At 42.3% G+C, this 26,855-nt stretch overlaps 1 protein-coding gene across 1 annotated transcript in view; it reads left to right on the forward strand.

The window, feature by feature from the left end:
* CYTH3 (cytohesin 3) overlaps positions 1–26,855 on the forward strand; it is a 148,549-nt gene that overhangs the window by 49,843 nt on the left and 71,851 nt on the right. Inside the window, exon 2 of the mRNA XM_088451955.1 lies at positions 23,848–23,930. Coding sequence (XP_088308081.1) covers positions 23,848–23,930 — 83 coding nt within the window. The remainder of the gene's footprint in view (positions 1–23,847; positions 23,931–26,855) is intronic.

Genomic DNA, 26,855 nt, shown 5'->3' on the forward strand with positions numbered 1-26,855 from the left:
GCTCTGTCCGTCCGGTGGACGTTCCGGTTCGCATACCTGTTCCCTCCGGTCTCCCTTCTTCCACGGGTAATCCGGAAATTCAAACAGGAAGGAGGGACGCTCCTGTTGATAGCTCCCGCGTGGCCCAGACGGCACTGGTTCTCAGACCTTCAGGGTCTGTCCGTGGACATTCCTCTGCGGTTGCCGCTACGACCGGACCTTCTGTCTCAGGGTCCTTGCCTTCACCCGGACCTGACTCGGCTGTCTTTGACGGCGTGGCTGTTGAGACGGCCATGCTGAGGTCCCGGGGGTTTTCCAGCTCTGTGGTGCGTACCATGTTACGAGCTCGGAAACTGTCTTCCGCGAGGATATACCATCGCGTGTGGCATACGTTCTTCCAGTGGTGTCGACCGAGAGGTTATGCACCGCGGGAGTTTCGTCTGTCTCGGATTCTCGCCTTCCTGCAAGCGGGACTAGATCATGGGCTTCGCCTTGCTTCTTTGAAGGTACAGGTTTCGGCCCTATCTGTCTGGTTTCACCGTAGGATTGCTACAATCCCGGATGTGCGCACCTTTATGCAGGGTGTTCTCCGCATTCAGCCGCCCTTTGTTCCACCTGTGGCGCCTTGGGATTTGGCTGTGGTCCTGAGGGCTCTCCAAGGACCGCCGTTTGAACCACTGGGCTCAGTGGATCTTAAATGGCTAACAGCTAAGACTGTTTTCCTTCTGGCCATTGCTTCGGCCAGACGTGTTTCTGAGTTAGGGGCTCTTTCTTGTAGACCCCCTTTCTTGGTTTTTTATGGGAACAGGGCAGTGCTCCGCACTCGGCCCGAGTTTCTTCCGAAAGTTGTTTCCCAGTTTCATGTTAACGAGGAAATAGTTGTTCCGGCCTTTAACTCACCGGGTCTTTCCGTGGGTGAGGCCTCTTTGGATGTTGTGCGGGCCTTAAGGACTTATGTTGACCGCACTTCTTCGTTTAGGAAGTCGGACGCTTTGTTTGTCCTCTATGGCTTCCGTAAAAAGGGTTGGCCTGCTTCAAAGCAAACTTTGGCAGCCTGGATCCGTATGGCTATTTCTGAAGCTTATCTTCATGAAGGCCTACCGGTCCCTCCTTCTCTGAAGGCTCATTCCACTAGGTCTGTGGGTCCTTCGTGGGCAGCTCGACGTGGTGCCTCGGCAGTTCAGATCTGCAAGGCTGCTACGTGGTCTTCTGTCCATACCTTCGTGAGGTATTACAGGTTTGACACCTTCGCCTCTCAGGATGCTTCCTTCGGGCGGCGGATTCTCCTTTCTGCACAGGAGCGTCCCCACCCTTAAAGGATACTGCTTTGGGACATCCCCAAGGTATCCTGTGGATACCCTATGGACCCTGAAGTAGAAAATATGAGATATGGTAAGAACTTACCCTTGTTATCACTATTTCTACGAAGTCCATAGGGTTCCACAGGACTCCCGCCCTGTCGCACCTGTGCTGCAGATGGGCTTTGCTCTGGTCACCGGTTTTCCGTCTCCCTCTGGTGAGAATGTGATTCTTGTATGTGTCCAGATCTTTGTTCTCTCTCTTCCTTCTCCTCCTCCGGCCTATGGCTTGGTAACTAACTGAGGTGCCTTGGCCCGGGGGCGGGGTATAGGAGGGGGACCTAGTGCATCCTGGGAGGCTGAAAGCTTAACTCTTTGGTGCCCTGCGACTGACGTCACACCTATACCCCAAGGTATCCTGTGGAACCCTATGGACTTCGTAGAAATAGAGATAACAAGGGTAAGTTCTTACCATATCTCATATTTTTCCTATGCGTTATCAGAGTGAGCTGCTGTTGTCACACTTTTGGTTTTTACATAGTTATTTTGGAGTGTAGAGATGTATTTGCCTATTTTTAAATTTAAAAATATTGTAATTCCTATAAGAAAAAACTAAGCAAATACAGTGAGGTAAAGCATGTGTGGCTAAGGGATATATTTATCAAAGTTCGCTTTTACTTTCGATTTGAGGTGAGCTAATTCGATCAAAATGAAAGTACAAATCCCTCTTCAAATCCCACATTTACTAAAATTCGATTTTAGAAACATTTTCTAAATCGATTTGGTTCGTTTTTGAACAGTGATTTGCTGTTCGATGTTGCATGTTCATGTACAAATCAAACAGCAAATCCCACTTCAAAACGAACTTCAAAGCCCTGACTGAACAGAAATTGGCTGAGAGGGGGGCAGATCTTTCTCAGCCAATGAACGCTCAGATACGGCTCTACAAAGGTAGAAGCCGCGTCTGAGCTCTTCATTCAGGAGGTAACAACCATCGTGGTGGTTGCCTGTTGCGTGGATTGCGTTTCTCTTTTTTTATTTTACCAAGACCATGGATGCCTACAGGGAGAAGGGGACCAGTCCAGGTGGTGTGTGTGTGTGTGTGTATGTATTTATTAAAACTTTACTATAACTGTGTGTGTGTATTTATTAAAACTTTACTATAACGGTGTGTGTGTGTGTGTGTGTATTTATTAAAACTTTACTATAACGGTGTGTGTATTGTGTTTCTTTAAACATTTCTTTACAGGTGAACTACAGGTACCAGCGGGCCCTTAATGCCCCGCATGCTAGTACTTGTGGTTCTCCAAGTACCAGCATGCGGGGGAGGCTTGCTGGGACCTGCAGTTCTACTGTAAAGACAATGTTTATATTTTTTTTGCACTACACTTACACTATCAACCCGCCACCCACCGCCCAGGGGTGGCGGGGTTATCCCTGGGCTATCAGCCTAGACCAGGGGAGTCCTGGAGAGAGGGACCCCTTTATTGTGTGGCCTGGGCTGACTAGCGGTCAGGGCTGATGCTTCGGCTGGAGGGCCTGGTAAAAGGGCTCCCCTGGCTGTGGCATCAGCCCCCCGCCAGAAAGGGTCCGGTGCTGGTTGTGGAAATTACCCCTATGCATTTTGTCCCCTGTAATTCCAGAACCAGGACCGGATCAGAGCCCAGCGCTGGTTGTGCTAAGTACAGGGGAACACTACGCAATATTTACTCTGTACTTACACAACCAGGACTGGCTATGAAAAGTCCAGGGCTGGTTCTGTTTTTGGGGGGGACCCCACGTCATTTTTTTTTTTTAAACTTGAACTCCTTTTCTAAGCTTTTTATAGTAAGATATATGCATGCATCTCACTGATGTGTGCATGTATCTGTGTCAATCCGACCTGCTCATGCTAAAATCAAAAGCATAAAGCAGGTCTATTCATTTGGGGATTTGAAGTTTGATTTTGTGTTTGATTTAAAAAAAAAGAATAATGGTAAATAAGTGATTTGTGTGTTGGTCTATGTAAAAGTACCGATGTTTTTCCGATGTTCGATTTTGAGTGAAATTCGGTTTTATGTTCGATTTTTAAATTCGGTTTTGCCTTTAGTAAATCTCCAAATGCAAAATCGAATGAAAATAGAATGTGAAATCACACTAAAATCAAAATCAAACTTTAGTACATGTACCCCTAAGTGTGCTCCTGCAGTCATTTGTGAGAGGTTAGGCTGCATGTCAGCTGCTAGGGGCAAAGGTCAACACAGCCCTTATTGTACGTTTACTGCACAGGAATGCAAATTGACACTTCCAGTCCCTATACCAGAACTCTGGGAATTTCCTAGTCTGTTTAACACACCTATGGGTCTCTTCCAAACAGTGTACCAGCCTTCTAAGAATAGGAAATGTGTTTTTCTTTTCTTGTGTTTTTTTTTTTTTTTAACTCCCTTGTTTTTAATTCTGTCAGGTTACAGAAAATTAATCTTGGTAACATAAAGCAGAATTCTGATTTCCATCCAAGTACAATGTGCCTTAAGGTGCGTACACGTCATGTAGCAATATTTTGGACGACGGAACGATAACGATATCGTTATCGTTCAGTCGCTAAAAATATCGTTCAGTTTCTGCCCCAAAACGATGAACTATAACGACCAGTGCGCGCTCCTGCTGGTCGTTGGCCGTTACCGTTCATCGCCCGAACCTCCTGTCCAACCTGAATATATTGTCAGGTTGTAGCATGTTCGGAGATGAGAGAGGGAGCCCGGCTCTGACCAAATCGTTCTAGATATCATTCAGTGTTTCTGCTCCGTGTCGTTAACGACACTGAGCACTGAGCACACCCCTGCCGGGGACACACAGGATGGTGTCGCTCATAGAGCGAATTATACCGTGTGTATGCAGCTTTAGATTTACACATTATGCAAGTCAGGTTTTTTTTTTTTAGTAACATTTGAGCAATTTGTTTTTATTATGAATGAATGCACAGGACCATAAGCTGCTGTTATTATGAATATTGGTTCAGCGCACACAATGACTGCCTTCACTGTATCTAGGATACTTCTAGTATCTCAAACAAATCCTTTCTCTGCTGGTAAGAAAGTCCTGTACATTACAGTTCCTGACAATGCATTTGAACCAATGCAATTTGTAATAAAAGTTTTTCAAGGTGAGCTAAAAAAGGTCTCAATATTACCCTGTACCGTCACATTGGTACTGGATGTAAGGCATTTATAAATCATGTATTGAGGGGGGAAATTGATAGCATAGGGCAGTACATATTAGCAGAATTGCATATAGCAAGTTGTACCAGTACAGAGAGGTCTTTGTATAGGAGTAAAACACATAGGGGGAATTAGTTCAGCTCAATGTGTCACCGTGACGTTTGGCTGTGCAGATTTATGTAGCCAAACATTTTCCTGTGCACCTTTATGGGGCTGCGAGTGTGTCACCAAAGGCTCGTCTGGTAGAGTCTGTGTCCTCCCAACAGTGAAGCGCACACCTCCTTGCTGTGGTTCCTGGTGAAGACCGGGGGTTCCTTTAACATCAGAGTCTTCACACTTCCAGTGCAAACTGCGGACTGACAGCACCTGCTCAGCTGGAATCGTGGCAGAGGAATAATTTGCGATGTTAATGGTTGCAAAGTGCTTTTATCCGACTTTCCGGGGGGGACAGTTTGCAGCCAACGTTCCTCCCACAGAGTTGGTCATGGTAGCAGCTGTCCTTGTGTAGACCAAAACTATGATTACAATATTAATCTAACGCTTGTATAATAGATAGCATAACCATGCTGCAGAAAGGGTCAGAGTATTTTAGGCAGAGCGAAAGAGAGGTTTATTTTTCTGCGTATAGTGTTTTAGTTTTGACCACGTTGATTTTTCACGTGTATAGCAAATTGCCAGGGATTTATTCTTGCTGCCAGAAGAATGTGAGAGAGCCTAGAAGACATGTGCTGGTTATTAAGCAAATGTTACACAGGTGTGGTGGGGGCCCCTGTTGTAGGAAATGAAATACAATTCCAGCTTGGTGGTGCCATTTAGTCCTGACTGCCTTGTACAGTCCAGTCTGCGGCTTGATTGCATGCTTGGAATTATTCACAGAAAAGCCTTGAAACTGGATATCGGGGAGGCACATTGCTTGGTGATTCTAAGAACTGCTTTCTAGGTAACACGAGACCTTGCCGTATTCCTCAAGTGTTTGTTTGTTTTTTTAATTCTTTTCATAGAAGTGGAAATCTTTCAAAGACATTACAGGTAATAGTGTGATGTCCATTTTTCCCAAACCCGTTATTTGAGACACCAAGTGTTCCCTCAGGGTTTTATCAGGAAGCAGATACTGAGTAAATGGATGAAAGTTTTCCGCATTTGCAGGTTAATCACACTGGGGTATATAGAGATGAGCATGTGAGTACATCTTACATTGAGGAGTAATGGGGGAAGGGTTTGGTATTTATGGGGGTGGTACATCTTGTCGACACGAGAATGTTGTCCGGGTCAATAGGTCGACAACCACTATGTCCACATGGTTAAAATGTCAACACGTTTCAAATGTTGACAATTACCATATCGACAACAAAATGTTGTAGCTTATTTTATCCTAACCCCAAACCTGACCCTAATCCTAAAAACATGAAAAATCAGATGTGGACATTTTGGTGTCGACATGTGGAATGTCTAAATTCTAATGTGTTGACATTTTAACCCTGTCAATCTATATATTGTCAACATATTGGTTGTCAACCTATTGACTATGTCGACATTATGACTGTCAACCTTCTGAATGTCGTCCTGGATACCAATATTTATGTAGTATCTTCTTTGGGAAATTGGAGTATTTAGGTTGAGACTTCCCAACAATAATTTTGATAAAAACCCATATATTACAGGTGCTGTGGTGATGACCATTCTCTAACTAGTGAGTTAAAGGTGACTTGTCACATGTGTAAATATCTCAGAGACTACAACCTAGTAAATCACTAGGAATATCTCCTCAATCTGACACGTCATCACTAATGAGTGAGTGGATTAATGGGCTGTGTGCTTATGAATATTGGTTCAGTCCATAATGTGTCTATAGGTAACCAGAGCACCTAAATACCATATTTTTGCATCTTGTGGTAACACGCCGTTTCTAGAAGTGGAGATGTACCGATAGTGATAATGCTGCTTGATTTCAGCTTATGGGTGGCTTCATCCCTGTATAGCCTGTGGTGGTTTAAGGAAGTCCTGCCAATGCAAAATAACATAGCTTTCACTTTAGAGACACCACAAGTCAACTATTTCTGCGTTTCAGTATTAAAGAGAAATACTAGTGATAGGCATATATGGGTCGGGATGTGCTACTGGCTGAAATGCGGTCAAAACTCCAAAACCTTCAGTTTTCTGAGTTTTGGCCGCATTTCCATATGTAACAAGCTCCGGATTGCAATACATTCTGAAGCTTGGACCGGTGGGTAACGCCATCTTTAGATGGTGTTACCAAATAGAAGCCTATGGGCTTCTTTGCACTTCCCCTTGAGAGGGTTCCAATCTGATACCTCCCAGCACCCCGGACAGCGCACGCATAATTACACCAGTGTAACTTTTGGGTCATAAACCCGGAAGTCCCTCTATATCGCAAAGGACAGGTCTTATCGGGAGAGCCGTCCTTTGTGCTTTTTAATTGTATTTCTAGGTACATAGCGAAGATATACCATCGGTATGTACCAGATAAGAGGCAGAATGTATCACATCGCGGAGGCGATGCTTAGTGCATCCTGCCCATAATGTTAAAGGAATAAGCTCCGCTAAGTAAATCATCTTTCATTTTGGGGGAACTGTATCCATCCTCTTCTGTGTTTGTCAGTGACCTCTCCACAAAGACAGTTACTGTAGGGGAGATGTATTAAGCTGTTGAAAGAGATAAAGTACCAACCATTCAATCAAATCCTGTCATCTTACAGGCTGTGTTTGAAAAATGACAGGAGCTGATTGGTGGTTACTTTCTTTCTCCACTTTATCTCACTCCAAGGCTTAGTATATCTACCCCTCTGGGAATAATGCTCTTTTAGTTCTCCATTAAGAGAACCGGGGACTAGATCATAGAGAAGAGAAAATCCATCCTGGCCTATAGACCGATTGTTACGATCATTACAGTATATTGGGCAGATTAATGTTTTAACTTACAAATATATATGTTCCTTTATTAGTATGTTCGCCGGTGGTTGATTTTCATCCCAAGTACTGGATGTACTGTAACTGTCCCCTTCAGGACATGAAGTTATATCTTCTCAGTGCTTTGTTTTTTGGCTTTTCTTTACTGATTATTTTAACGAACATCTTTTGTTGCGGTGGAGTGACCTGGTGTCTGATGTAGATGAGCTAATGTTGGGCCATTGGGATTTTGCCAGATGCAGGGATCTGAGAAGTATGGCAGTCAGTAGGCACGAGAGGTAATCGGAAACCCCTATAAATGTACTGTATCTAACCTATGGACACAGTCCCCTTTCTTAAACATTTTGCATGGTAAACCGTGAATATTTGACAATATAACAATTGCATGTACATATGCCATTCTACAGTCCATTATTCAGTTTACAGACCATATTGAATAGAGCTAATAGATGCACCTTTGATTACAGGCTGTGCACATGGTTTCTTTTCAGTGTTCCTCTAATATCTGTGATCACAAAACTATTGTGATAGTCTAATGGGGTAATTACACCTTCTGTAAGTGCTAATTATCTTTGACTACAAATGCATGAACATAATCGCAGTGTGAGGGAAGACTTGAAGAGCAGGAAACATGTACATGGAAAATCGGGTGTCCTATCACTACACTGCATGTTACCAGTGAGACATTTCTTGCCCATTAGAAATAGGGTCTTGTGTCCAGTGTTAAAGGTTGGCAGGTTGCCCAACATCTCAGCCTGCATCATCCAGCCGCTCTGGCATACTGTGTAGGGAAGGTGTTGGAGGCAGTCTGTGTGCACATACAACCTGATGATAATGAGTGACAAGCTTGCAGGGGGTGTGGTAAACGTGCTAGGTAGCCAAATTCTTTTCTTTGCCGACATAGGCTCTGAAATGTAACTTATTCTTCCAGACAGGGACACAGCAATGCATTATTTTTTTTATATTTAGTTGCAGATTTATATAACGTGTACTTTAAAATGTTGCATGTGGATATTGTAAAAAAAATAAAATGAAAGGACATGTATTATACAAAATTGATCTACAGTAGGGATGTCCTTGACTCCTGATTTTGGGAAACGTGCGATAAACTCTGGTTTTGTAACATATCTACTGATCTGCATTTTACAAATGGTGGGAAGTAGATCTAAAAAAACCAAAAAGAAACAAAACCCAAACCAATCTGTAGGATTAACGAACATAGGTAAACAAGGATTTGATGATGATGATGTCAAAACTCACATATTAAAAACATCAAATTTAAAATCTTGTATCAGTAGTGTAATTTGTCTATGATGTACATACTGTATATGTGTACATATGTTAGATATCATTCTTTCACCCACTCTGCTACAGTGTTCACAGAGCACCAATGAAGGGTATAGTATTGATCATTGTACTCTCTATAATTCATACAGAGTGGAAGCCGCACTCCTACTGATTGTTTTGTAGAATGGATGGCAGACAGCCTTGAATACTGCATGTTCTGTTCTGATAAAACACACTGTTACAGAACAGCATACGTGTAAGCATGTAACCCCTACCCTCTTGCATGCAGTAAATGCATTTTTTATAATCCATCTCCAGGCTTAGAATGTCCATATGTCTTCCTAAACTTGTTTATATATTTATTCATTTATTGTTTAAGTGCAGATGATGTGCAAATCTGCAGATGCACAGTATGAAATATACCTCTATATGAGATGAGTAACATTTTACTACCTTTCCTTATATGCTTGTTAATAATGGTCATTAAGCAGAGAATGTGTTTGATTTGCACAGTACGTTTCTGTGCCTGCTCTTGTACAAGTTGTTGTCTTCAAGTATCAGTACACTAGGATGCTTGTTGGTAAATTGGAATCAAATCCCGACAGCGGCTGCCCGGCAGGGGTGAAAATCCTGATCGTCCAAGGTAATTATTTCCTAACCCTATTCTACCCCCTAACCCTCGCTTAGGGGTGCCTAACCCTAACCTCCCCCCCCCCCTCCCCAAAGTGCCTAACCCTAATCCCCCCTCTGAGTGCCTAAAACTAACCCCCCCTTCCCTGCCGCCTAAACCTAAGTGCCCCGGGGAAGGTGCCTAACCCCCCCTTCCCCTAGCCTAACCCTAACCTTCCCCCGGGGGTGCCTAACCCTAACCCCCCCCCTTCCCCTAGCCTAACATTAACCTCCCAGGGGGTCCCCCCCAGGAGCCCCTAACCTAAACCTCACTCTCGGCGCCCGGCTTACCTTCGATCGGTATGCCGGGCGTCGGGCTCCCGGTGTAGGTCTAATGACAGACGTCAGGATTTTGACGCCTGTCATTAGACCCCTGCCAGTATTAGACAGTCGGGAAGCCGGCAGTCGGGATTACGTCCGTCGGCTTCCCCTCTGCTACCCGGTAAATTAATACATGATTGATCTGAGGCTAACAGTTTCCTCTTGTTAGACTATGTCACTGTACATCCATACAGTTCACTTGTTTTTCATCACCAACAGTAGTTTGTCTCATCCATGGGCAGTCTATTGGCTTCAGTGTTTATTTATGATGGCTCTTCATCCCTGTGTTATATGTTATCATTGTCGGTGATCCTAATTGGCAATGATAGGTGTGATTCTTCTTATGGATACATGTCATCTGCAATTCTATGCACACCACTAGTACTCGAGCTGGATTAATTTGTGAGTCTTCTAAATTAACATTGACTTTTCAAATCCTTCAGTTGTACATGTATCACTGGCTGGTGCTAATAGAGGAGCCGTTCAGCTTAACCTCCTTCACCTGCTGCGCTCATACAGTGAGTTCTTGTGTTGGAGGAATGTGTATAAAACAGCAGTGTCCCCTCAGCTGTCAGTCCGCACGGGACAAGTCCCGCACATGGCAGAAAATCCATGCTAAGGTGACAGAGTGGAAATAAAATATACAATGCTCTCTATTTATACCACCAGCTTAGAACACAATTATAGAGGGGTGGCATTATAAGGACGATGTCTAAAAATGAAAGTAATGTACTTTAATTTACATGTCCACTTCAGACAGGTGGCTTTAGTAAAACAGGGCTGCAATTATCTAGTACATTCTGTAGAATGATCAAATCTGGTTGCCATGGGCAACTTCTCTACTTGGCCTCTTTAGAAGTTTTGATACAGCTCCCCCGTAGTTACAGGGGATGGAGACCATTTAGTGCTGCTGTGTATGATGGCTGGTGTAGGTTTTGGCACAATGCTCACACACTGCACTTCCCCCAGCTGCACTGCATTCTGAAACCTTACAGAGCCATAATCTCACAGGAGCCTACAAAACCTATTCTTAGTAGGGATGTGCAGGCTCGGATAGGTTCGAATTTGCACGCCGAGTTCGGATTATTCCCTCCAAAATTCGGGTCTCAGAAAGAGGCAAAACATCATCTTTCATGGACAAACATCATCTTCCATGGACTTTTGTCAAGGAATGATTGTTTGTCCATGCAAGATGACGTTTTGCCTCTTTCTGAGACCCAATTTTTGGAGGGAAAAATCCGAACTCGGCGTGCAAATTCGAACCTATCCGAGCCTGCACATCCCTAATTCTTAGGGACGAAATATAATTTAAATACAGAATCTTGTGTTCATAAATGCATCCTATCCATTCTCTAGAGACCGGGGACCACCTAACGAAGGCCAGGAGGCGTTTTGTTTCCACTGTCAGAGATCTTGGCACACATGGCATTAGGAGGTCATAGGTTAATAACTCTTGCTTTTTTAAATAGGTATAAATTTTTTTGCCATCTTTTATCAGCATTACATGTTCTGGGTGTCGCCCTTTAATGTTCCCTCAGTAGCTTTACAGATAAGATCTATAAACACCTGTGCCTCAGAAGGAGCAGAACTCCCATGTATTTAGCTCTGGCAGGTATATAATGGTGTCTCTAGTGTTTTAGGCTTAGTGGTCCTTTTAAAGAAGAAAATCTCTCCTTGTCAGAGAACTACAGGCAGACATAATGCAGCATGTATTCACAGTGGTACATGATATTCTGTGTGTAATAAAGTGATGTTTAGTTTAAGATTACATATGCGTTCTTTCCTGTTTTGTAAGATACATAGCCTACAATGTTTTATTCCTTTTCATGTTAATATTAGACATGATCTATTCACATAGTAAATACATGCTCTGGGCATAACTCTTACATTAAAGGACAATATCTTTGTCATTACCTGAACAATTTAGGAATGTGTGGTGTACATTATTAGTGATGACTGAACATAGTATTTTTCTTTTGAGTCTTTACACTTATGTCACCTACGAACGCTATTCAAACCCTCCTGCAGATGATTAGGTGACTTTGATCAGAATTGTTCAGGGCAATGGTATTTGCTGTATCTTACATACTGAGGATATAAATAGTATTTACACTTTTGGCATGTGTTTCCTTTTATTTTCTTACTCATGGAATCATGCATTTATTCGTGGTCTTACTAGTGCCCATCAAAAAATACTCTGTAATGTTAAATAGCAGCAGTGCCTTTTCATAAGTAGAAATAACAAACAATAATTGATGATATACATACATACAAACACTACAATCCATAGGTCTTAAGGGCACAGCTCTTTCTTGGTTTTCTTCCTACCTATCTGATCGCTCTTTTACTGTTCATTTTTCTTATTCTGCCTCCACTTCACTACCTCTATCAGTTGGAGTACCGCAAGGCTCTGTCTTAGGTCCTCTGCTATTCTCAATCTATACCACCTCTCTTGGCAAACTAATCAGCTCTTTTGGATTTCAGTACCATCTGTATGCGGATGATACTCAAATCTACCTATCCTCTCCAGATTTATCTCCATCTGTATTGATCCGTGTCACTGAATGTCTTTCTGCCATTTCATCTTGGATGTCATCTCGCCACCTGAAACTTAATATTTCTAAAACAGAATTAATTATATTTCCACCGACCAATAACCATTACCAACCTGATCTCTCTATCACTGTTGATACCTCGACCATCCACCCCGCCCCACAAGCTCGCTGCCTTGGTGTCATCCTGGACTCTGAACTGTCCTTTGTTCCCCACATTCAATCTGTCTCAAAATCATGTTACATACATCTAAAAACCATATCAAAATTCGACCATATCTCACACAAGACACTGCAAAAACTCTAATCCATGCACTTATTATTTCCCGCATTGACTATTGCAATAGCCTCCTTACTGGTCTTCCCAAACACAGGCTATCACCATTACAATCCATTATGAATGCAGCTGCAAGGCTTATCTTCCTTGCAAAACGTTCTTCTTCTGCTGCCCCGCTCTCAGTCCCTCCATTGGTTGCCGGTTTTCTACCGTATTCAATACAAAATACTTTCACTTACACATAAGGCTATTAACCAAACCACACCAACATACATCTCTTCACTCATCTCAAAATATCTCCCAACCCGACCTCTCCGCTCAGCACAAGATCTGCGTCTCTCATCCCCATGCATTACTTGCTCCCATTCACGGTTACAGGACTTTCTTCGCGCTGCACCCACTCTATGGAATGAACTACCTCGCACAATAAGACTTTCATCTAGTCTCCATTCCTTCAAGCGATCCCTGAAAACTCACCTCTTCAGGCAAGCTTATCAAATTCCAGAACCTCCCACATAACCTTCATAGCTTCCATATCTAATTACATCCCCTTTTTACAGTCCACACACAATCTTACACATTGTCTTTCTCTCACATCCTCATGACATTTGGTCGACATTCCTGTGTGACTGGATCATGCAGCCAACCTTGAAACTGTGCATTCTGGCTGGACCAAATGCAATATATAGCACCTATTCTTGTGTATCAATGCCTATTTCCCTATAGATTGTAAGCTTGCGAGCAGGACCTTCCTACCTATATATCTGTCTGTTATTACACAGTTTTGTTCTATTAATGTTTACAATTGTAAAGCGCAACGGAATATGCTGCGCTATATAAGAAACTGTTAATAAATAAATAAAATTATATAAGTATTCACCTAATTTGGTGTTATGTACCTTTAAATAAACCCTGGTGCAGTTGGTTGTCTTTAGAGGTCACAACTACCGTAATTGGATTCCATCTTTGTGCTGTTAAAGTGCTTAAATTGACTTCAAAACGAACACACCAGTTTGAGAAGTCCCAGAGTTCTTTTCTAGATGAGCTTCATCATGAAGAGCAAAGGATATTTAAAGTATAGCTAAGATAAGTTTATTGAAAAGCTCCAGTCAGTGAGAGGATACATGAATATAAAAAAAACCCCTATTAATATCCCCCAGAGCACTGTCAAATGCATCTTAAAGAAATGGAGTTATTATGGAATGTCTTTGAAAATGTCTGAAACAGGCTGTAGTAAGATCTAGCCCAATCTTGGAGGCATCCCTGTTGCAGTCTGCAAAAGACCTAGGACTTCCAACGTAAGGCATATACAGCAAGAGGAACAATGGAGTGGCTTATATACAAAAAAAATAAATCTATGTCCTGGAATAGCCCCTTTCAGTCCAGACCTCAAGCCCATGAAGAATCTGTGGAATGATTTGGAGAGTCTGTGTCTATCCAGTTTGGTGCTGCTCAAACAATATTGCAAAGCAGAAAATTGCCATGTAAAGCTTGTAGAGACTTACCCAAATAAACACACGTCTGTAATTGTGGCTACAGTAACTGGGAATTATAACCAAGTATTTACACAAGTCTAGTGAGCAATGTACTGTATGCAGTCTATTAATGATTCTATCTTGTAACATTACCTTTTTAATTTTGATTGGCAATTAAATATTTCTGAATTAGCCGATCTTTCTTGTTTTGTTTCTGCAATGAAAGAAATTAAAATGCCAAAAATATCGCAAGTGTGAGTAGTATTTTAATTTTTTTTAGCCCATGAAGTCTTAGTGTTTAAAACAAAATACTAAAGCACAGTATCCCTATTTTCTACGTGTCTCCCCACGTAACACTTTACTAGTGTTCATTCTAGCACCCTGCACCCGTTCCAACCCGTGCAGTTGTGTGTAGCTTATGTGTTACGCATATATAGCCAAAGACATTCACAAAGCAGTAGAGTAGTGTTCATTCTAGCACCCTGCCAATGTCACAAGCCATGCAGTTCCTTTTTTCTTGTCTGGGGTGTAGCTCTCTCCTCTCTATCCTCGCTGGGATATGGACCAGACTGTGCTAGAAGCACCAGAGCAGAGAGCAACACCCCATGCAAGAAAAAAGGAACTGCGTGGCTTGTGACATTGGCAGGGTGCTAGAATGAACACTACTGCTTTGTGAATGTCTTTGGCTATATATGCGTAACACTTAAGCTACACACAAAGTATCCCTTACACCAAGGGTTCCCAAAGTGTGCGCCGCGGCACCTAGCAGTATCACTGCTGTACACTGTATTCTATTTCTTCACTAGAAACCGATACCATCACTGAGGCACGTTATGTCTAACATTAATTATGCATTGGTTTCTACTGAATTCACGCTGGGAAGCGATTTCCCACCAAAAGAATTTAAAAAGGAGCAATTTGCACCCTTGGCAAAACTGGGTTGCACTGCAGGTGGGGCAGATATGAAATGCACAGATGGATTAGACTTGGGAAGGGGTGTGTCCTAGCGTCATTGGAAATTTCAGTGTAAAAACTAAGCTGATCAGTACTTGTTTGCTCCATGCAAAAGCAGCCTGTATTTTCCCTGCTTGCAAAAAAATAAAAGTTAATAAAATAAAATAAAAGTTGCACCCCTTACATTGCAGCATAGTTTGCTCCAGGAGCAAATTGGTCCTTGTTTGCTCCTTTTTTACATTTTTTTTTAAATTTAATTCTAGTTCTGATTCTGGTACACTGTTCTAAATACATGTGCCAGAGGGCTGCATGTGATAGGGGGAATGAAGGTGAGGAGGAGACCAGAGACTGATGGTTAGATAATAGTGATTACGATCGCCATCAGTAGAAAACCATCATCGGTTTGGCAATTGATGGCGGCGAAGAGCTGCGCATGCGTAGACTGCAGCCATTAGACCGGTGCCACCACTATTTTCTCAACATTGGTTACCACCATTGATGGCGCAGTATCGATGCCACACCAGTGATGGGGTGAAAAAACCCACTTGCCAAAGGCCGTAGACCATTGATGGTTGCAGATCCATTAGTGACCATCCCTATTAGATGGTAGAAGGAGCAGGGTCCACAAGCAGCACACCATTGCCTTTTTATTGATGTGAGGCTGCTGTTAAGACTGATTGTTTAAATGCACCTCTGGTTATTGATCTTAAAATAGATGATGCTTTTATTTTGTTGTGGTTCTATTTTAGAGGCGCTCCTGATTAGAGTGCTTGGGTGGCAGACCTTTGGTCTGTCCGTCTACTAAATCACGGAGTTGTTTCCCATACATCACACTGTGAAAGTCCAGCCAACACAACAGTGTTTGTGTGTCTTGCATTGGTGGGAAATGAGGAAGGGATTTCTGTGGCTGGGAAGCAGCTTTGAAAACACAGGTGGGTGGATTTCCAGCAGGGATTGTAATAGGAAGGAAACTCAGTCACATAAACAGCAATTGTACATTCCCAGTAATTTAATCTTGTGATTTTGTCAGGCTCATACATTGGGTCGCAGTGCAGTTAATTTGTTATATTGTTTCTGGGTTTTAATTAGAACTGTAGGCAGCTGGTAAATGTCATCATCTGCAATTTATTCTCTCTTATGGAAATGTATGTCATCACACAGACACTGCCAAGTTAATGGTGACCATCAGATGGACAGTGTTTGGTTTTGGCACTCTGTGATTGTCTATCAAAAATGTTGTATTGCTCCAGAGTACCGTTCGTCTGTTCACACAGTGGTCCGATAGCTGCACACAATGTATGCATCCCTGTATTTAACTATTTATGTGAAGTGAAATACCCTTTTTATTACCTGGTAAGAATGGTAATACCTTCAGGTGTATATACAATAATGTCCATGACTAGTTGGCCTGCTGTGGCTGAAGACATTGATTTAACAATGTTGTTAATTATTTATTAAGAAACAAAACACACTCACTGTATACAGGGATTGTAGTAAGGAACCCAAAATTATGTCTGCAAATCAGCTTTGCAACCTGTGGTGAAATTTTGACTTCATTTCATATCTTTAAAGAGATGCGATCATAATACCGACAGTCGGATGAAGGCGCTGTCAGAATCCCAGTGCCGGCATTCTGACGGTAAGTAGTGGGGTTAGGGTTATGCACTAGGGGGGAGAGTTAGGGTGCAGGGGTGAGGAGGTTGGGTTTAGGCACTAGGGGTAGAGGTTAGGTTTTGGCAGAGGAGAGGGAGTGGGAGGGTTAGGATACTGACCAACAGGTGTCAGTATCCTAAACCTTTTGGGATGCTGGCGTGTACCCAACCCTCTTTAAGTTACTTTCTGGTTGTCTTTAATATTGAAATGATATGTTATGTTATATTTAAAAATAAAATTAATGGAATATTACTAAATTTGTTATAGTTTAGCATTCAAATTTTATACAAATGTTTTATTCCATAGATTATACATTAAAGCAGCAGTCCCATATATACTTTATTTTATTTATTTTTTATTACCAATTTGTTTGTTAATTTTATTGTTAAGCGCGCATCTAAGCTGTTCTCTTACAAATTATTATTCCTTTTCAAATGCTCTTTGAAAGGCTGCCAGTCACACTCAAGACTCTTGCATTCCATAACTTCTATTCCTGATGTTTCCATACTTCCCAGTGTGTTGTACTGTGTAGAATGCATCTGTGGTCATGTGATAGTAGAGGGGGGAGGATTATACAGTGCATGAGCAGACTGAACTCATAGGTTGTTTTTTTCTCCAAGGCCTCTCTGCTTATGTTGACAATGTGGCTGTGGTTGCCATGGTAGTCACATGACAATTGATGCCATTAACTGCATATCATTAATAGCAGCCTAAAGAAATAAAACTAGGAAAATGTTTATTGCCAAACTTTATTTTATAGCCTGACACAGCAATTTACATTACATTAAGTCACCTCATTATTTCATGAGTTTGCTGCTTTAATTCAGTATGCATTTTACCTGAGACCTTATTTTCCACCCAATAAAGTGGATCCACCGATGGCTGCTGGTACCCAGAGATGATCTCTATAACATTGCAGACCTTTGGGGCACGCAGATTGGGGGTATGTAGTCAGGCATTTCGACCGCCGGCTCCCCGACTGTCAAATCCCGGCACGGGACTAATGATAGGCGTCGAAATCCCGGCACCTATCATTATCCACCCACCGAAATCCCAACGCCTGCCATACTGAACGTAGGTAAGCCGGGCGTCGAGACCTTGCGGGGGGGGCGGTTTAGATTTAGGGACTCCCGGGGGGACTTGGGGTTAGGCACCTCCCCCGCGAGGGTTAGGATTAGGCTAGGGGATGGGGGGGTTAGGGTTAAGTACCCCCGAGGGGAGGTTAGGGCTAGGCACCCCCCCCCCCCGGGAGGGTTAGGTTTAGGGTGCGGGGAGGGGGGGTTAGGTTTAGGCACCCTGGGGGGAGGTTAGGGTTAGGTAATAGGGGGGAGGTTAGGGTTAGGCACCTCTAAGGGACAGTTAGGGGGGAAATGGGTAGGGATAGCCTACTTACCTCCGCTGACGGGAACTTCACCCATCGGGCTGCCGGCATCGGGATTACAACCGCCGGCCTCGCGTCTGGCGGTCATACATACCAATTCCCAGATTGTTTATGGTATATTATGGCAACGGTTACCATGTCTACATGGTGATACTGTCGACCTACATGTCAACATGTTCACCATGTCAACAGTAAGCATGTCGACATGGTCGTAATGTTGACTATCCACTTCTTAGGTACTCCTAAACCAAAAGCTAATGTTGACATATTCACTGTCAACATTCTGTCCATGTCGACATTTCCCAACTTATGTCAAATGGCGGTTTTATGCATATTTCTAAAATAGCACAATAATGATAAAAAGCAAGTGAATTGTGGCAAAAATCAATGTTTTATTTAAATTGGGGTGCATTAAAATGCCTATAAGTATATACTCTAGCACCCACCTGCAATCTTAAAAAGACCTGTCCCATTCATATAGCACCTCCCACATCAATTAACCCATTTCCTGCACTTTGCACTTTTTCACCCCATGTCATTATTGACCAAATTAAGCCAATTAATATTTTTTTTGCCTAATTAGTCATTAAGGAGGGCACTACTTTTCACCTATTTAGGAGGTGGTGAAAACTTTGTGGCAAATGCTATTGAGGTATTTGTACCTGTGAAAAGTCGCAGCTAATAGGACTGCGCGATAAGTACAAATTTGCACGATAACCTGTTTTTTGCGCAAAAGTGTCTTATCGCAGCTAATTGAATTCCTTAGAATTATGATCCTCATTTTGCAAATGGCCTGGCATTTTTGGGAGCTGGCTAAACTTCAGGATTGTGTGCTTCCTATGCCCCCTAAAATGTTGCATTTTCAGGAAATGTAAGCACTTTTATGTGGATGTGAAAACTATAATCTTTGTATTACATGAGATCATTTCCATTTAAATTTGCTTGTGCTTTAACTTAGGTCATATTGCATTGTGTCAGTACAGTTATAATTGCAGTTATAATCTGTAGTCTTATCTGTGAGACACAAGGAAGGTGCGAGTAGAAATGTGCGGTAAACCCGTGGTTAGGGCACCCAAACTGCAGTTTGGGCGCCCTAACCAGGACTTTAGACGGGTTTAGCCATTATACGCGACTAAACCCAATCTAATTGGGCGTGAAGACCGTGATAATTAATGGCCACCCAGAACAATTGAATTGCAACACTGGGCACCCATTAATTATTGCTGCCTTCAAAGCAATTGAATCGCCCCCAGTGTGAGACCAAGCAATGGATTTTACCACCACACTTCAGGTCTTGAAAAGGAGAATGTGTTTTGTTGTCTGACATTGCATCTGCAGCTGACATAGTAAATGGACAAAACAATGCACCATTTACACAAGTAATCTATACACTGTACCCTGCATTTCTTGGGTTCATATGTGGTTCAGTTTAGGCTCATCTTTGTAAACCTTATTCATTGGATTCAGTGGAAAGCAATAAAAACCACAAAAAAAACAAACTTCAGTCTGCTCCTTCCGGACTCCATAGTGACAGTCAGACTACTTCCTGAGCAGAGAAAAGAAATATTCCTGACAACTGAGGCAAACCAAAATGCAGTATTGGTTCCAGCCTGCAAAGACCATTTTCCATAACAGATGACAATTGTATTAGGGTGTATTGGCTTTATTACTGTTCTTCCACAAGTTTTGCTTACTTTTATCTAATAAACGCTGATAGCTGTCTTTTGCAATCCAGTCCTGGCGGGGGTGAAGGAAAAGTGTAATAGTGAAAGGATGGATATGATTCCAGGATGCATGTGATACTATTAGAAGCCCCTACTGATGGCAGCTATGTGCTCTTTGTAACATATACAGTAGGGAACGTTTGTGCTAGTAGCTGAGCACTGGCAAATCCCCCTGTATTGGTAGGCAATTAAACCCTCCCCTTCCTACTCCCACTGCACAAAAACCTTTTCATGCAGGTCTTTTCCTCCATAATAGGCAGCACTGTGACGTTCACGTACGTACATAAACCGCCCCAGTCCATAGATGCTAATATCTTAATTTAATTTATTCCTCTGGAGTGTGCAGCCATCACCATTCATATGTATTTATTTGTTATTTATATAGTGCACACATATTCCGTAGCACTTTACAGAGATTATCTATGTATGCAGCCTATGCATTCTGTAGGAATTAAGTATCCCAATAGTGCCACAGGTTCCTAGTTAGATTTCATTCTTAAAATGGCTGCCTTTATTGTATGAAGACTGCTTAGGTACTTTAATCCACAATGCAAACTTCTCAATGTTGCGGTGGGTGAAGCTCTGCGGCACAGAAAGGAAAGAACAAGTCAGAGCAGAGGGCTACTGGTCAAGGTACCACCTGTTGTCTGGTACTGCGCACATTAGCCCGACATTTACATTTGCATTAAACCATTTTGCACATTTGCACAAAACATTTGCATCAACCCAGACTCTTCATTGTATGAAGTTTCGCACCTAAATCTAATGTTAAATGAGCATTATTGTTTCAGAAAAATAGATTTGTATGTTAAAATAGAGCGGTGCTGCTGTCTTTACCTCTCTATTGCTCTCCGTGCATTGTGAGGTAGGACCCCACAGTGTCTGTCCACCTGTTGTCATGTTACCGTTGAATGTTTCTAATCCGAGTATAGAATGACAGTGAGTGAAGAGCACTTTGGCTCGCTCATAGTAGCTGAATAACGAAAACCCTGTAGAGGATGATGAACGGAGATCTATTAAGTTGTGATAACCACTAATAGTAACTTCTCATCGCTTTTTCTTTGCTGTATTTAGTGCATTTGGTAATAATATATTTTTTACTGTAATTTATGGCCTTACACCGTTCTATACTACATATGGTGCTGCATTGCCAGTTGTGGTGAAGATCTCATGTCAGGAGTTAGGAGAATGTCATGAGTGTCTTACAGAACTGCAGTTTCCAGTCATATGAGTGCGGCAATTTGAAACTCCTGTAATAACAGACTGCAGTTACTGGAAGATTGTACAGCTTGTGTCTGCAAAACGAAGTGTTTTCACAGCAGAAGCACTCAGACACCTCACAGGAGAACTGAGCTTTAATGGGAGCTGCAGAGTGCCATCCTTTTCTTAGCTGATATCTGCAGCATTCTAAAGCTTGGCACACATTAGATGATGCGTGTACCCAGCGACCAGGCGACTGGTACACAATAGACGATTCAGTGCCCGAACGCCTGATGCAGTATGTCTGCCACTGCCGCATCCAGCCTCATCGTCAGGTTGAGCTGTATGTAGGGTCGTCATCTGACGATGCAGGTGACAACCAAACAGGACGTCACAACAGCCGACATAGTGGGTACACACTAGAGGATTTTAAATAATTTGTCCTTCCGATCCATCATAATTGGCCAAATTGTAAAAAAACAATCATCTAATGTGTACCCAGCTTAAGATACAAGTGTGACACTAGCTGTAATTGCTCGTGTGCAACGATCAAGTTCTTTGGCAATAATTCTAAACAATAAATGACTATTAAGATTTGTCAAAAAAATGATTGCGCTCAGGATTTAAAACTGTTTGCTGAGCACATACACCATATACAAAAATGCGTAAATAGCATTTGAAATAATGGGGCCCATACATCTATGATGGATTTCCCCAATTCCCTGTTCTGCCGACTCACTGTCGAGGAATCTGAGAAATCCAACATGTTATACAATCTCGATTCCCTGATTCAAACCCGAGATCGGCGAGTCAGGGATTTTTTAACATGTTGAATTTCCCTGATTTCCCGGGGGATTGCCTATCATCGATGTTGGCGTAATTGCGGTGCTGATGTATGGCCCGCATAACTCTTCAAGGGAATATTTATAATTATTTATTATAATTTACTAAGTTATTGATATAGTTCCTCCAATGAAGCACAATGGTCTACATTGCTGCCTAACAGCAGTGGGGTCATGGAGTTGTCATTGATTCTACAGACTGTTAGAGCATACAAACTGTGCAAAGATAGCACCCTGGCTGAAATTGAACCCATGGTTCCCGTGTTTTGAGGCAAGCCTATATGTGTACAACCCTGCATATTGCCAAATATCTTCATACCTGTGCACGCACCGTGGGTGTAATTACACCCAGCTCTGCATAAGCCCCTATGTCCAAGCCTGGGCTGTCAGTTGGATAATTAGCAATGATCAGTTCTTTGATTAATTGGTTTTCCCATAGTCAAATTTTGCACTATACAGACTTAAACACTTTTTAATGGATTTTGAAGATTTCATCAGGATTACACCACGGAACCATTAGAATATACTAATCAGCAGAAATAGAACGGACATTATGAAAACTAGGGCACAGGAATAGGGTGCTGTTGCCTATAGCAACCAATGAGTCTAATATCTACTGAAGGTGACCTCAAAGGGCGGAATTCATTTGATTCCAGCCCCTATCGCACCCGACGGAGCTATTAAATTCTCGCTCCTGTCGGGCGCGATCAGCTGCCAGCGCTACATTTCAGCTCGCAGCCCCAGGGGGATGAGAGCTGAAATGTGCGAAAACTGACCTGTTTGGGCACCCAAACAGCACTTTTCGCGGTCGCGCCCAGCACTTTGGTCGGGTTTAGCTGCTTTACATGGCTAAACCTGACCTCTATGGGTGCGATCAGCGCGAAAAATGGAAGCAATTGAATAGCGGCCCGCGATCTCCTGTCACTTTAGACGGGAGATCCGGACCGCGTAATCAATTGAATTCCGCCCAAAGAGTCTTTATTAAGCTGGCCATACTGGCTGATCCATTTGTTCCCACAGACCACATGATCAGAGGGGCTGCCAGAGGCTTAGCTTCTGGGCCTCCACTGAAGCAGTCCTGGGAAAGAGGATTCTGCCTAAAGTGACCATTCCTTTTAAGGGAAGCATTAGCCTAAAACATATTTATTTGACAACTAATGCTTTCATTGGTGGTTCGATTTTGGGATCCTGTCTGCTGTGACCTTTGTGGTTGTCTGCCGCTTGGAACCGGACCAGGTTATTAATATGCAGCTCTTGGTTGCTGTACTGAATTTATATAGCTTCTTGCTTTTCTTATCATTAATTTCATTATCTTAACAAATGATCTTTTGTCTTACATTTGCATCTCCCATAGATCAATAGTGTGTAGGAGAGAACACTGTTTGTTGGTGGAAACACTGATTATTTTTTTTTGCGTCTTTCAGAGAGATTAGTCTGTAGTGGTTTACAGTCTCTGCATTAGAGCAGCTTGATGGGGTGGGCCTGTGTGCAGACAATCAGCTGATTACTGGCTCCAGCAGCAGATCAAAGGCCTACCCTGAGCTCCACTGGTTACAGCAGTCATCTCAGTCCCCAGCGCCCATGTAAGCATTTAACCTCCTGTGGATGCTCACATTTTTCTTGCATGCACTGGAACTATTGCAGGTATTGTCTTCAATCAAATGACATACCTGAGGCAGATTCTGCTGTATTACTAGGTACCAATCCTTTATCATAGGGGTTGTGATTCTGAAAGGTACACAGTGTACATGAACATTGTGTGCTGCTTTACATCACATCTGTGGCTGCTGTCTTGTGTCACTGTGACCAGGCAATGAAACTGGTAAATTGAATTAGTCCGTAGTCATGGGAATGGAAGCGTTGCATGTGTAACATGTCAGTGTGGCACTGAAAGAAAACGCACGGGCGGATTTTAATTCTGAAAGTCATATAACATTTGTAGCATTATATGTTTGACAGCGGCTGTCATTGTGGTTTGGAAAGGTTTTGTCACTTCCATATTAATAGAATTGTCTGGTTAGGAAGTGGTCAGATTTATTTTTAGTGTTATTGTTTGTTTTGCACATAGTTTTAAAATCTTTTTATCTATCTTGTTTTGTTTTTTTTTCAGTGCCAGAAGACCTTTCATCTGAGGAGAGGGAAGAACTGTTAAATATAAGACGCAGGAAAAAAGAGCTTATAGATGACATTGAGGTAATTTTGAACATTGCACAGTGCGGTTCTACATTTATCTAAACAGATGACAGGATGTGGTTCTCCCCAATCGTGACCGCATCACAGAGTTAGATCGGCCTTTTCTTGTAAAGCCAGAGGTGGTAATGATGCCTAATCAAAAAACATTTAGTTGTTTGGCCCTTGCACTTATTTTGTGTTTAGTCACCCCTTCGTGTGTGGTTATAGGGCTCAACTCGTGCAGGTGGAGCTAGTGCGATCAGTCACGCACATTGTATTGTTAGAAACATTTATAAAATAACATGGCTAGGTGAGTAAAGCCTGTTATGTAAGCCGCTGATCGGTCATCACCAAACTCAAATCTTTCGTGCCACAGCAAGCCACTCCCTCACCCGTCATGGCGTACGTCATGCTCACTCACTTAGGTTACAAGGTCCCAGCTGTGGAGATAAATGTTTTTGGTTCTCATGGTACAGGAGATAGCTGGGATGTTTGTGTGATATAATGTGTGGGATCTTTTTATCCAGCTGAATGAAGGAATAGATGGGACCACTCATCAGTGGGTGTGTAGCATCCAGGAGGGAGAGACCAAAATATGTGCTGTCTCTGTACAGACTGCTTTCTGATTATGTTGCTGGACTTCTTCTTAAAATTGAGCAACTCCTTTCTGGGTGGACATTAGTCATCTGAAATATGAAGACTAGTTCCTGTCTGTGGCATTTTACCAATACTAAATGATTGGACGCAGCTGGTTGTAGTTGTAAGAGCGTTATCCAGTAGTATATGTAAACCGGATATTAGAGTTATGGGATGTAATGTGATATAGTATCTCGTACTGTGGTCTGTCACGTTGGGACATAAATACATATACAGCTAAATGCACATGCACTGACCCAACACTCTGAGTATAATTTTATAAAGTGTGTATGTATCATATATATATATATATATATATATATAAATAAAATATATACACACACAAACAGCGTGGTGTTCAGCTCTCCTTGTAACATCAGAATATAGCATCGGGTGCCCGCACTAAAGAGTCAGATACATACATACAGACGGTGCAGCACTCTTGACTGCTTGTGAATGAATACACTTGTATCACGGCATGTTAAATTAGCAACGTTTCAGTGCTATTTTATTCAGCACTTTCGTCAGGCTTAGAAATAAACATAACAATACTCCTACCATAAGTAGTCTTCACCCACCGTGTGGAAACACCGGAAGCGGGACTGAGCACCCGTCCGTCCGGTACATGAAATTACGTCATCAGAGGGCACGTCATGCATGTGCTCCCCATCACCATAGATACAATAAACCCTAAACAAATAAGACGGACAAAGATACAATGTATCACTATGCAAAATGGCTATAAGAACATATAATAGAATCAAGCAAAAATAATAATGGAATCGAAAACGCAATAGGAAACTATAAACATATTCATCTAAATACCACAGTATTCAAATGGATTAAGAAAGAAAAGGAAAAAAAAAAAAAACCTTATATATATATAATTGCACATTCTGGACACTATGCAATTTTGATGCTGCATTTTTGCACTAAAACTACAAGCACTTTAATTATTGGATATTAATGCAATTGATTTGTTCGCTATGAAATTCTATGCCGTTTATGCACCTTATTTGGACATCATTCTTATGGATTTGCCGCTGTGCAATACTGTACATATCTGAATCAGGCCCTTTTCTTCCACTAATTAACACGATTCATGCAATATATTACCACAGGTTACTAAAAAAAAATCCTCACAGGTTTAATGCTACCGTATTCCATTTAATAAAATCACTTCAGCATTTCAGTGAGAGTGTCTATCCATTAGGATACATGGAATGTTACCCATGGGTACTTTGGATGGCTGGTTCATTATCGGAGAGATAGACCGCAGTCTTGTTGATGGGTCGGATCACAGCAAGGAAAGATGGGCAGTGGTATGTGGATCCAAGTCAGAGGCATTTGGGTGGTGCGATGGGTCTGATTCAGGGTGTGCGCAACGGGTGAGTTTTGAACATTTTCGAGGCGTGCTGAGGGCAGTGTCTGCTTCTTCCCATGCAGCTTCACTGGCCCCGGCTGTGTGAATTTCACGGCCATCCTGACTAACATGAGGGTTACTCAGGTGATCGATGTTCACACAAGTGATCTGATGGCTGCGTCCTCGAACACATGAGCGGATCGCAGAACCCGTCTATTTACACAAGACACCTCCTGTGGTATTAGAATATTATTGCACAGCTGCTGCGTACAAAGTCACAGCGGCTGTGCTATAGCGTACAACTCTGCAACAGGCCCTAATTTCATTGTGACAAAATGTGTAAGTCTGCGCTTGTACCCACTAATAATAAAATAGGACAGAGCTGTCGATCACAACTTAATTTGCAACAATATACAATACAATAACATACATAAAAAGAACTGCAGTTCCTAGGATAATAGATACAAGGTTAATTAAACATTGAAAAAAATGTATCACTCAGTGCACTAATATAGGCTGAAATAAGTATCCATTGGATTTGATATTCTCAACTGGAAACAAAATTCCTTCAAGAAATGACTTGCAGACAAATATTAAATGTCCTGCCAATAGGGATAAAGATGCATAAATCCACTCCTGATAGGAGATAACACAATCCGTATATATGTGCTAATGTCCAGGGAAAGAAAGCCGGAAAGGGGCGTATTCAATTAGCCGCGAAAAGCCCCGTCCTTTTCGCCTACATCGTGTGTTTTTGGAGAAAACACTTTCCGTGTGCAAGGCCGCTTTTCGCCCTATTCAATTCCAAAGGACGCGAAAACGCGTCCCGGCGAAACTCAAATAGGCAAAGTGCTGTCAGATTTGGGGAAATGAGCCTGACACCCCAAAAGATGCACTGACATTGGGGATCACTATAGATACCTCAGAATACCCCTGCTGAAGGTATT

Source organism: Taudactylus pleione, unplaced genomic scaffold (genome assembly GCF_031769625.1).
Source record: "Taudactylus pleione unplaced genomic scaffold, aTauple2 ptg000032l, whole genome shotgun sequence".
Lineage (NCBI taxonomy): Eukaryota > Metazoa > Chordata > Amphibia > Anura > Myobatrachidae > Taudactylus > Taudactylus pleione.